Below are 12,500 nucleotides of genomic sequence, written 5' to 3'. Positions count from 1 at the left end.
CCAGTTGGAATATGAAGGTGTATTGAACTCGGAGATCCTATTTAGTGTAAATGTGCAAAAAAAATGAAATCGGATCATCTTAGCCTGAGAAAAGGCAGAAAGAGTTTTTTATGGTCTCACTGTCTAACCCTACAGTTTCCTTCTTGTGACATCACAGTAAGGGTTAGGATTAACAGGACAGCTGGGCCAAGGGAAGACTAACGCGCCCCACACACATCCTGCGTCTACCTCTGGAGCGCGTCGCGTTACCTTACTGCTGCCTCTCTCGGACTTTTCTCGGACACACATGCAACGTCTCAGCAGCTGCTGCTGCAGCGCTGCTTCTAAAAGCCCTATCTTTCTACATAGAGTTTTCATAGATAATTCCCATTAAAAATGAAGTTCTTTCATGTCATCTATGATGCATATGATTTATATTGAGTCTGGACAGTAATCCGTGCGCCCCATTGCCATTTTTTTTCTTTTTTTTTGCCATATTTTCGCTTGTTGGAAGTTTTATTTTGAAGGGGACACACCAGGAAATGGTGAAACTACAGCGAAAGCTGCCAGTATGAAGTCAATATGACTCTCAGCAGAGTATTTCAAAAATCACTTTACTGATTTATACGGGAGAGAGAGAGGGGGGTGTGGTCGGGGAAGAAGAAGGCCGTAGACACAGATAGAGCAACGGAAAACTGTTGCGCTCATCATGATCTTTTTTATTTCTTCACTATATTGGATCTCTATATGTGTCATTTATCCAAAAATGAAATGCCAGAACTAATTGAAAATTAGGTTTTAAATCCCTCGGATTTTGATTGCACAATTAAATCGTGAAATAAAGGGATTATTCGCGTATACGACTGAGGGATGTTTTATTTTGAAATAAACACACCGGGTAAACGTGTAACTACAGTGAATGCTGCTGGTATGACTGTCAGCAGAGTATTTCTCTATCAGTTAAAGCACAGAGACGCGAGAGAGACGCGCTGCTCTCAGAAAAAAAATAGGCGAGCCTCCTGAGGTGAAGGGGAGCGTCGCTGCAGACGTGCCTCCGACGCGCCTCCGACGCGCCTCAGCAGTGCGTCTGAGGTTGGATGTGTGCTCACTCTACGTTGATTTCACAGTCAAAAAGTCAGACGCAGACGCGAGGTAGACGCGCAGTAGAGGTAGGATGTGTGTGGGGGCCGTAAGGGAAGACTGAGGGAAGAAAAACCTCATTCATTATATTATAATAGTTATTTTATAATGATAGAACGCTGGTTCCGTATGGGTGAAGTATTCCTTTAAGTGAAGCCCTGACAATACAATACGACTTGGACATGAACATTTCTTTGCAGTTGTAGTCTATGCTCTCCCCAGACCTAGATAGGGGAATTTAGATGGATACATTTATATTTCAAGATTGAATTCTATGCCGATGTGAAAGGCTCTTAAGATGGACAACAGAGTTCAAGAAATGACTTATGTACAGTATAATAACAAAAGTACGTTTCCCCAAAGTATTGTTAAGCTTTAGTTTGTTGTTGGGGGTTGTATGCAGTGATAAGTCCCACATTAAGCTTCTTAAATTAGGTTTGGTGATGCACTTGACTGTCAGCTTTTTCGTTTCAGCTACCTGTAAATATGCAGACCATTAATTACAGCAATCAGGTCCATTTCTAAACCATGTTGTACTCACAAATTGTGTCAGCAGTACTTGCAATCCGAACATACAAACCTACGTGTATACAGCTCCAGAAAAAAATAAGAGACCACTCCAAATGTTCAGTGTCTCTCGTTTTACTCTTTAGAGCCAAATGTTTGAGTAAAATGAACATTTTAATTTTATGATAAACTACTGACAACATTTCTACCAAATTCCCAATACAAATATTGAGATTTAGAGCATTTTCAATAAGTAATGTAGAGATAAAAATTTAAAAAAAATCCAGATTGGTCTCTTAATTTTTCCCGGGTCTGTATATACATTATTATAGCATTTCCAGAGCTTCTCTTTGCATCACTGCACTGTTGAATGATTTTATTTTATGATTGATTTTAGCAATTCCCCGCTGACTTGCCAACGTAGTAAAACCTCCCGAAAGGTATATCCATAAAGTTGAACCGTTTTGCATCTTAAATCAGGCGCGACTAATCAATCAGGAGCCGTGATCATCAGTCAGACTGGCGAGGAGACTTCTGGGTTTTGATTGGTTTTCACACCAGTCCTGTGATGCATGTGGGCGCATCACCGAGCGAGTGATCACATGTCATAAACAGAAGGGGGGGCGTGTTCCAATGCAAATGGAGTTCAACATGAGATAGAGTGAGTGGTTGTCCCTGTCAACATGAATGACTACAACTTAAACTGTCAGGAGATGGATTGTAGTGTGTCTTAAAGGTGCAGTCAGCGATTTTGGAGAACGCTTGTTAACAAACGCTTTTGGTCAAAATTTGTGAATATCTCCTCACTGATCTACTACTGTGCTGAATACAATTAAAAATGGGTGTAAATACAAAGCCAAGGCTGTAAAGGAGCATGTTTCTAGTTGCAGTGGGCCCACTTGGTTTACATATCCACTTACAGAGCCTAGGCTGTGTATTTACACCAGGTTATTTTTAGTGCGGAAACTCAGTACGTATAGATAGCGGATCGTGAGGAGATTTTTTTCAAAAAGTGAAAAGTCAACAAGCATTCTCCAGAAGTGCTGACTCCATCTTGAATGGGGTCATTCAGGTTCTCTTCTGATTATATAATTGTTTTCAAGACCGTAGATTTAAGCTAAATTTGTAGTGACACCCGATAACATTAACTACATAAAGGTCTTTGGCTTCCATACAGAGCTAACTTTGGCATTTTGAACTGAGCCAAGCCATTCAAACCTTTAAAAAAAAAAAAAAAAAAAAAAACATTAATTAAAATTGAAAATAATCACTTGTTGCCCCCTAGAATGAATTTCTCCACTACAGTCCACAACATTACAACTGCACAGATCAACCGATGAACTACGTTTAGGAACAGCTCAACATCTTAAAACGACCTGTGATTGAGCTGTCTGTCTTTACACCCCACTTGATACGAGAAGCCCTATCACATAGACACACTTGGAAGAAGGCACGGTTCTCTCTCTCTTGCGTTGTTTAAAACAGAGCTGGGGTCAGAAAAGGCCTGACAGACTCTCAGCCTCTTGCTGTGCTGCTGTCACAGTGAGTGAGGAGAGCTGTCAATCAAACACACAGTCTGAGAAACGGCCCGAAACGACAGGAAATGAAACAGCTGCTTGGAAGAATAGATGTGTGGTTTCAAGAAGGACAAAATGCACACAACACACAGAACTACACGCAGAACTCAATATGACCTCCTGTATGGCAGTATACGAGAACGCATGCACGCACACACACACACACACACACACACACACACACACACACACACACACACACACACACACACACACACACACACACACACACACACGCACAAGCACTATTATAAATTCAATGACATTTGTGAAAGGAGGCAAGATTTGCAAGAGTGGATGGAAGAGACAAAGCAAAAATAGGACATACTGTACCTGCTATAGCCTGTCAAGACATTCTAACTTGTCAGGTTAATGTTGTCACGGGCAGAATAGTATACACTGTTGTCACTGTGCGTTGGCTCATCAATTAGTGGAGATGCGCTGCACAGTGTATAGTAGTGGGTGGACAGGTATACAGTTAAGGCAAGGCAAAGCAAGGCAAGTTTATTTATATAACACAATTCAGACACAAGGCCATTCAAAGTGCTTTACAGGGGCAAGATTAAAATACACAATACACATTAGAAAAGCACAAGTTAAAGCACGTACTGTAACTCTAAAAATATAAATATGACTAAAACTACACGTTCTACATCAAGAGTTAAATAAATGACAGTAAACTTATCAATTCAACTTTAAATGTTATGGAAAATGATTCATAATTATTATTAGTTCTATCTTTAAGCGGAATGCTAGCTGTTTGCCATCACTACAAGTGAAAATGAAATCTACTTCTTTTTCTTTTTCTACTTAATGCACGAACATGAGAGTGGTATAAAAATCTTCCCATCAGCTAGAAACATTTTCCAAATTGTGACATTTCGTCAGATGCTTTACTATCATGCAACTAGCTCCACCAAATGACATTTTGTGGATTTGGGTTTACAGGGTATTGGTTCATATAAAACACACACACACACTGAGGGCTGAAACACACTGTCTGTACTCTGTAGTGTCTTCAAAATGCTGCCGGAGTTTTTAACAGCGTGCCTGAGACTGGTGTCATTACCAGCAACTGAAATTGAACCATGACGCTTTCCCCAAGGCCTCCTACTTAACAAAGCTCACCATTGGCTACAGCTACGGCGGCTGCTGGAAGGAGCAATGTGTTTACTGATCCAGCACAGACACACAAGGCCAGGGTAAATAGACGAGCAGGCAGCAAGAGTCTAAATGGGCTTTTTGGATACACAGTTCTACTATGTACTACATTACAGCCTGATCTGCTCAGTGCAGCCACTATGCTACAGTATCTTTAAACGCCAGTGGTCTGTAGTTTAATGTCTTGTGTGTTGGTGTGTGTGTGTGTGTGTGTGTGTATTTTACTCATGTTGTGGGGACACTTTTATGTTTACACAGCGATATTGTGGGGTTTTGCCCTTTTTTTAATGCAATAAATAAGTACATTTTAGGATGAAGACTTGCTTTAAGGTGATGGTAGACGGTAGACTTAGGTCAAGGTTAGGAAAGTAGTTGTTGGGGTCGCCTTTAGCTCAGTTGGTAAGGCGTCCCCCTCCCGGGCCGGGCCCATCAGCGGACCCGGGTTCGGTTCCCGCCCGCGGTCGTTCTCTGCATGTCGCTCCCCTCTCTGCCCCGTTTCACCTCTGTCTCTCTGCACTGTCAAATAAAGCATAAAAATGCCCAAAAAATATATAAAAAAAAAAAAAAAAAGTAGTTGTTATGGTTTGGGCAAGTCTCCAGGAAATGAATGTAATGTCCTCGGAAATGATGAAAACTCAACTTTGTGTGTGTGTGTGTGTCTGTCTGTCTGTCTGTCTGTCCGTGTCTGTCTGTCTGCAGGCTGCTCAGTGTGCTCTGCTGTAACCTGGACTCTTTCCTGCTGCTGGAGAGCCAATACAACATCTGCCAAACGCTGCTGCAGAGTCAGAGGGAAAACCTGACTGAACCAGACACCAGTGAAGGGTGAGAAGAACCACTTACTACAGCTTTAAAAAGGTCTTTGGTTTGGGGCGTTCCGGTGGTGTAGAGGATAGAGCGCGTACCATATTGGCTCCGGTCTTTGTTGCAGTGGTCGCGGGTTCAAATCCGACCCGTGGACCTTTACTGCAGGTCATCCCCCCTCTCTCTCTGTCTCCCCATTTCAACTCAGTACTATCTAATAAAGCTTGAAAATGCCCAAAAAATAATGATTTAAAAATGTCTTTGGTAGTTTTATTATTAATAATTGATAGTATTTGTATACCACAGAGGGCAATCAAAGACACTTCTTCTATCGTCAATGACTTAAACGATTCTGTCATAACATCATTATTATTTTTGAACCCGCGACCACTGCAATAAAGCCTGAGCCAATATGGAATTTATATATATTTTTTCTCAACTCTCTGAAATAAATGTTATAAAGATATTTCCCCAAATATGAATCTATTTCTTTAATACACTTCCTGGACATTTGCCCTTATAACCCCATGAAGTAAAAAAGTTTTAGTTTTCTCCGGAATGTATGTGCAAGCACAACTTGCACATACATTCTCTCTCTCTCTCTCTACCTCTCTCTCTCTCTCTCCCTCGCTCTCTCTACATCCCTCCCTGTCTCTCTCTCTTTCTCTCTTTCCCTCTTTCTCTCCCCCTCCCTCTCTCCCTCCCTCTCTCTCTCTCTCTTTTCTTCTGTACATCATCCTTATACACGACATAACACTTTCCTATCCAATCATTGCACAGTATGAGAAATAGTTTTTTTGTTTTGGTCTTTGTCACAAACACAATGAAATAAAATGGAAGAGAGAGAGACAGAGAGAGACAGAGAGCGAGAGAGAGAGAGAGAGAGAGGGCCATTTCCCTGTAAGTGGCTGTTCAAGTGCCCCTCTCTCATGGTAATGGTGGACACAACCGCGACTTGGTTATGAATTGAAATGGCCTTCGGAAAATGGAATTGCCAGCTCACAACTCTCCTTTTTCCGAGAACGATGACTTGTTAATGTATTCTGCACTATTCTCCTCTCTTATCCCATTATCATCACACCATCATCCCTTCATTCTCACTCTTTTATATTCATCCCCTGCTTTTCACTTCTAAACTACTTTGAAGCAACTGATTTTTCCTTGTCATTTTATATTTTTGTCCTTATATAACTTATGCTGCTATTTATGCTGTGACCTACTTTTTCATATGCCCATCAGAACGACTTTGTGAGGGCAATCTGCACATTTTATTGACCTCAACGTTTTGAGTTTCGAGTGATTTAAGAAAAAAAATATTCACAAGGAAATGAATGCATGCATGAATTTGCTTTATATATAAACTGTCCATTAAAGGTGCTTTCGAGGAACTTTCATTGTTGATTCTTGCGACCCCTCTTTGGCCAAAAGCGGCAGTGTTTTTACTACGCCAGCTGTTGTTCCTGGGTGAGCGTACCCCTGACAAAGGCATTAAGAAAAACTATATAAAAATAGCATTCTTTGCACTGATGGGCTCGTTTGCTGTTACATGTAATTTATGATCATCAGAGGAAAACGTATTAATATTTAAAAGTTCATTGTAACACCTTTAAACCATGAAGCGCCTTTTCTTCAATTTTTTATTTTTATTCAAACTTCTTTCTTAGATTCAAGATTCACGGAGTGTATTTGTCATATGCACAACAATTACAGCAGCAGTCATTGGCAATGAAATTCTTTGGCCTCAGGCTCCTCTTACCAATGCAATATAGAAGCAGAAAAACACAAGTGAAGAGAGCAACACTTGAGACACAAATAAACACAGTATTGCAAGGACACAAGGCTGATAGAAAGTGTAGAGATCTTATATGTTCATCTCCCTCTCCTTCCCAGTCAGTTCATCATAGACAGCCTACAATAGGGTTATCTACCAAACTATAAGGGGCCAAGAAAACATTACATTAAGTGGTATTGTATTCTACATGTCTCTTTATTTCTTAAACCCTTTTTTTTCAAACATCTTTCTTATATGTATGTCCATCTTAAATGTGAGAGAGTGCACTTAAGTTAAGTGTATTTGTCTAACTCCCTTTTCCCTTCCCAGGCAGTGAGATCGGAGTCATGAAACGCTCACACTATATAAGTGATCACTGTATGAATATAGAGGGATTTAACACGTATATTAACATAAATATATCGCTTACTTTACCCTTAAGTGCATTTGTCTAACTCCCTCTTCCTTCCCAGGGAGTGCATCATAGACAGTCTGTCAGTGGAGCGGAATCACGTGCTGGTTCGTGTTAGTTCAGTGGGAGGCCCGTCTGAGAGAAAGCTCCCTCCTCGAGACGTACAAGAGGTAAACTATGCTCTGCTTTACAATGTAAACCACACACACACACACACACACACACACACACACACACACACACACACACACCAGTGTTAATTTCGTAGACTAAGACTATGACGAAACTATGACCTTTTTCACGGACGTAAACTAAATAAAAACTAAATAAAAAGGCAGATGTGATGACGAAGACTGAGACTAATTTAACTGACACTATAGTCTACGAATAGGAACTAGACGAAACTGTTAGGGCGGGACGAATGGAGAAGAGATCCAATCAGAACTACTCTTTTTGTGGGACAAGTTGGGAAGAAATCCAATCAGTGCAAAGCAGCGAATGCAACCCTGTGTCGGTGAAAATCGACGGGAGACCGCGCAGGTGTGAGCGGGTGGAGTGAGCCGCTGTGCTGAAAAACTCTGCGGTATGATGGACAAAAATGATAGTCAGGGATATCCTGCCCGTTAACGATGTCTAGGGGAACGGCTAAGTTCCGCGATCTGTTTGTAGTAGTAGGCTCTGTCTCGAGTTTGAATACACAGAGCCATGTGAAACTGCCGCCTCCGTCCGTTAGTTTCTGTTTTTAAGTTACAATCAACTCCGACGCATGAACAGCGTTCAATTAAAACCTCTAATTGTATTATCTAAAAGGCTTTGATGCAAAAGAAGTCCGAACACACACAGCGGCAGCAGTGTTGCTTAAAGGAAGGCGCAGTTGCTCAAATGTATCAGCACCTCAACTGCGTGCTGCTGCTGCTGCCCAGGGGCGGCATTAACAATCTCGGGGCCCGTTTCAAGACCTAGTGTGGGGCCCCCCAATTTTTTAAAATATTTTCTTTATTTTATTTTATTTTATAAATAATGCTTGTGCATGCTCCCCGCAAAAAGAAAACAGATTGTGGAATCCAGTTGGTTCATAGACAGATCATGAGATAATGGACCCCCGGGCACAGGCTCTTAAAGCCCCCACTCCCCCCTATCCAGTCAGGTACACTGATTTTATGTGAGATTATTACTAATGAAATAGAATACATGTTTTGTATTACAACCATTAAATCTGTGTCTGTATTGCATATTCAAACCTTAATACCATTCAATGAAGAAAAACACTTAGTCGACGAAGTCCGCTGTAGATTTAGTCAAACTAAAATCTGCTTATATTTAGTAGACTAGACTAGACTAAGACTAAAATATTTTAGATGACTAGAATAGGACTAAGACTAAATGGTGTGATATTCAAAAGACTAAGACTAAGACTAAATCAGAATTTGCTGCAAAAATTAACACTGACACACACACACACACACACACACACACACACACACACACACACACACACACACACACAAACAATTTTTCTTTTTATCTGTCCTTTAATAATTTTTCTATCACAATATTATGAACAATAATCCCACTTGATCCGACCCTCATCCGAACCTAAACATCCATATGTATTTTAAATTAAACAATTTTTCGCTGCTGGTAATGTTTATGTCGGATACAAATCATTCCCGCTAATTCCCCACAGGGCTTAAGTCATTCTCTGAAGCCGGCAGCTGTATTTACACGCCATGTTTTGGGTTGAATATCAATTATTTAGGTGTTGTTTACGCAGCAACACCAAACAGGAAACTCATTTAGGATGAGGTCAGGGAAAGGATATGAGACAGATTTCAAACAATACAGAGTGTGAATTAGCTTTGGGAGTGTTTCGAAAGATCGCTTTTATTTCCTATGTCTCCTTTTACTTGAGGGACATACAGTTTACACAGTGTAAAAGCTGTTAAATACACAGAGATGTGTGAAGTTTACAAAACAAATGAAAAGTGTATCCGCCTGGGGTTACAAAGAAGAGGGAAGTATCAATGTTTTTTGTTATTTTTAAGATTTTTTGGGGGAATTCTTCAAGCTTTATTTGATAGTACAGAGTTGAAATGGGGAGACAGAGAGAGACGGGGGATGATACGCAGTAAAGGTCCACGGGTCGGATTTGAACCCGCGACCACTGCAACTAGGCCTGAGCCAATATGGTACGTGCTCTGTCCTCTATGCCACCGGAGCGCCCCAAGTATTATTGATTTAAAGCACTGGTTATTCCTAGCATATCAAACTGTCTTCCATATTGGCTATGAAACCATTCAATTTAGTTTTAGACTTGTACAATATACTTATTGAAATATTTCCTTTGCCAGTAGTTCAGCTGTTGAGGCAAGAATATGGGAAGATGGAAAATAGTTAATTATGCACAATTATGACAAAAACATCAACATCTGATTCCGAAAATGTTTTAGTTAAAGGTGCTACGAGGAACTTTTGATCTGATGAAAATAAATGACATGTTACAGCAAACGGGACCATCAGTGCAAAGCATGATAGTTTAATATAGTTTTTCTTAATGCCTTTGTCATGGGTTACGCTCACCCAGGAACAACAGCTGAAAGTTCCTCAGAGTACCTTTTAAAAACATTAAAATGAGTGTAACAGTGTACACAGATACAGCATTTTTAGACCATGATGTAAGATAGTAAAATTATATAAAAGATTTAACTGAAATGTTAAACGAATAAGAAGTAAAAAGTCTCCTGAATGAACTACCTCAAATTCCATTCCATGCAGAATTATTATACTATATTATAATAGTATAATAATACTTCGCACCGGGCCGAACAACGCCCTTTAACTGTGGTATAATGAGCACATTCCACAGCCTGTCGTGAGCTATTGCTTTTATATTTTTTATTAAAGCTAAATGAGTCCTGCAGCTGTGTACGGATAATAAGCAATCATCAGCGCCTCAGCAACACACAGAGCTCTCTCTAATCTTTTTGTAACATCGTCAGGGCAACACATCACCTGACTCCAATCTCAGTGGGGGATTATAATGAGCCCAAGGCACAGACAATACGATAAAGAGTTCTGCGTTCTAAACTCCCATTAACATTCAGGGCACATTATTGTGGCTGGTTACACACTGAGCTTTGAAAAGTTACGATTCTTCACAATTTGATAAACTGCTACCAGCTCGCCGCTAAACAATTGCTCAGCAATGATTTGATTTAGAGAGTCAGTGTTAAACTGCACTATGTTGGTTATAGTTGAAATGTGTGTATTTCAATGATGAAATCAAATATCATGTCATCGTATCAGACGGTTTTTAGTACATTGAATTGCAAAACTATTGGTAACAATTCAACATAATGAAACATCAATAACCCGGCAAACTCATAAACACTATCTAGTCGGAGCAGAATTTAAATTAATCAAATAAAATTATGCAAAAATGTTGAACCGTGTAGGTTTGAAAATATGTCCCAATCTTATTTGCCACTGATACAGCAGACCACATAATAGAATAGCTTGAAACAATAGCATTAGGAGGATGTAACAGAGTGTAAATTAGTAAATTAAATGTTTTTTAACTGTTTGTTTCTAGGGAGGGGAACCTTACCCCTGGCCCATGTTCTGGAGCTACCCTCTGCCTCACTGCTACACTTTGGATCCACCGATGATCCACCATAACTCACAAGGTAAGAGGAATATCAATCAAGTTGCCAATATTAAAGGTGGAGTCAGTGATTCTGGAGATTGCTTGTTGTCAAAATCAGGCAATATTTCCTCACTAATCTGCCACCTGTAAATACACAGCCTAGGCTCTGTAAAGTGGTATGTAAATTAGGTAATGTTAACAAATTAGGCCCATCGTAGCTAACATGCCCGTTTACTGACCAAAAAAAAAAGTGATTTTGTCTACACAAGTTCTCGTCCAGAATCACTGACTGCACATTTTAACCGGTGAATTATCGAGATTTTTCTTTACCTTTTTTCCCCCTTGTACAGACACTGAGATCGGAGCTTTTCTAGCGTCATCTAAAGACTGTGTGAGAGAGGAGAGCTGGATGGAGAGCTGCCGGAGACACTACTGCACAGCCATGACCTCCACACCAAACGTCCTGACAGGGAATGGTAATTAACAACAGCACACACACTGATAATATAATCCTGGCCTAATCGTGCGCTCCCAAAAAAATGTACAGACTTTAAAATGACTATGGGTTGAACCACAAAAACAAGAACAACCAAAAAAAGTCTACACAAAAATTGAACATCGTAAACCATGGTGAAGGCTGGATTTATTGTAAACCGTTTGGATTAGATTTCCTGACTTTTGAACAAGTACACATTTGAAAAACTGTTAAAAAAAATAACTGTATTGCACTTGGTGAACTTTGAACACTCATACTGTCCAGTCAAGTCAACTTTATGTATAGCACATTCATAACAGCCGAGGCCGACCAAAGTGAAATACATTACATCCAAAACGTCATAAAGACGTGTAAAAGCAAAACATTTTATTAAAATGAAAACACAAAACAAAAAGTAAAAGTTCTAGTAGACACTGCTGGGATAGAACTCTAGCTCTCAACTAGAGATACTCCACATGAAATGATGAGAGGAACAAAACTCCACATTATAAAACGGGTGGCTGAAATCAAGCGATCTGATTGGTGGATTGGATTCTGTGGTACTGCAGGTGCACCACACACACACACACACACACACACACACACACACACACACACACACACACACACACACACACACACACACATCTCCTCAACAAGGTTACATAGACCCGACATCCATAAACTTTCTAAGAACTCCTCATCACTGCCATTGACAGGCATTATGAAAGGTCCCTGATCATACTTTTTCATACGGGGGAGTAAATAGCTTGTCATTCCAGGATGACAAAAATACATTCAAATGAAGGAGGGCTGACAATCTCGTCCCTTTCATACGTGCACTGCGCTAGTGATTGCTTCCTTTCACTCGGTGGAACTCAAAACCTCCACACTCTGAAACTGTATCGCGCTCATTAAAGGCCTTTTCACTGGGAGAGCGTGATCAAGATTTATTATCTCTTATGCCTGTAGTAAGTGCCTTTTTTTTTTTATTTAGTGCAATCTAACCGTTCAAAATCTAGCATTTTTTA

General features: G+C 40.2%; 1 protein-coding gene across 1 annotated transcript in view; it reads left to right on the top strand.

Annotated features, from left to right (window-relative positions):
• tbc1d32 (TBC1 domain family, member 32) overlaps positions 1-12,500 on the top strand; it is a gene marked incomplete at both ends in the record, with an annotated part of 83,756 nt that overhangs the window by 26,885 nt on the left and 44,371 nt on the right. The window contains 4 exons of the mRNA XM_080047506.1: positions 5,064-5,186; positions 7,410-7,518; positions 10,941-11,034; positions 11,345-11,470. Coding sequence (XP_079903632.1) covers positions 5,064-5,186; positions 7,410-7,518; positions 10,941-11,034; positions 11,345-11,470 — 452 coding nt within the window. The remainder of the gene's footprint in view (positions 1-5,063; positions 5,187-7,409; positions 7,519-10,940; positions 11,035-11,344; positions 11,471-12,500) is intronic.

The sequence above is a fragment of the Ammodytes marinus genome, assembly GCF_949987685.1.
Source record: "Ammodytes marinus genome assembly, chromosome: 19".
Taxonomy (NCBI): Eukaryota; Metazoa; Chordata; class Actinopteri; order Uranoscopiformes; family Ammodytidae; genus Ammodytes; species Ammodytes marinus.
This window is presented reverse-complemented; position numbering and strand designations above follow the sequence as displayed.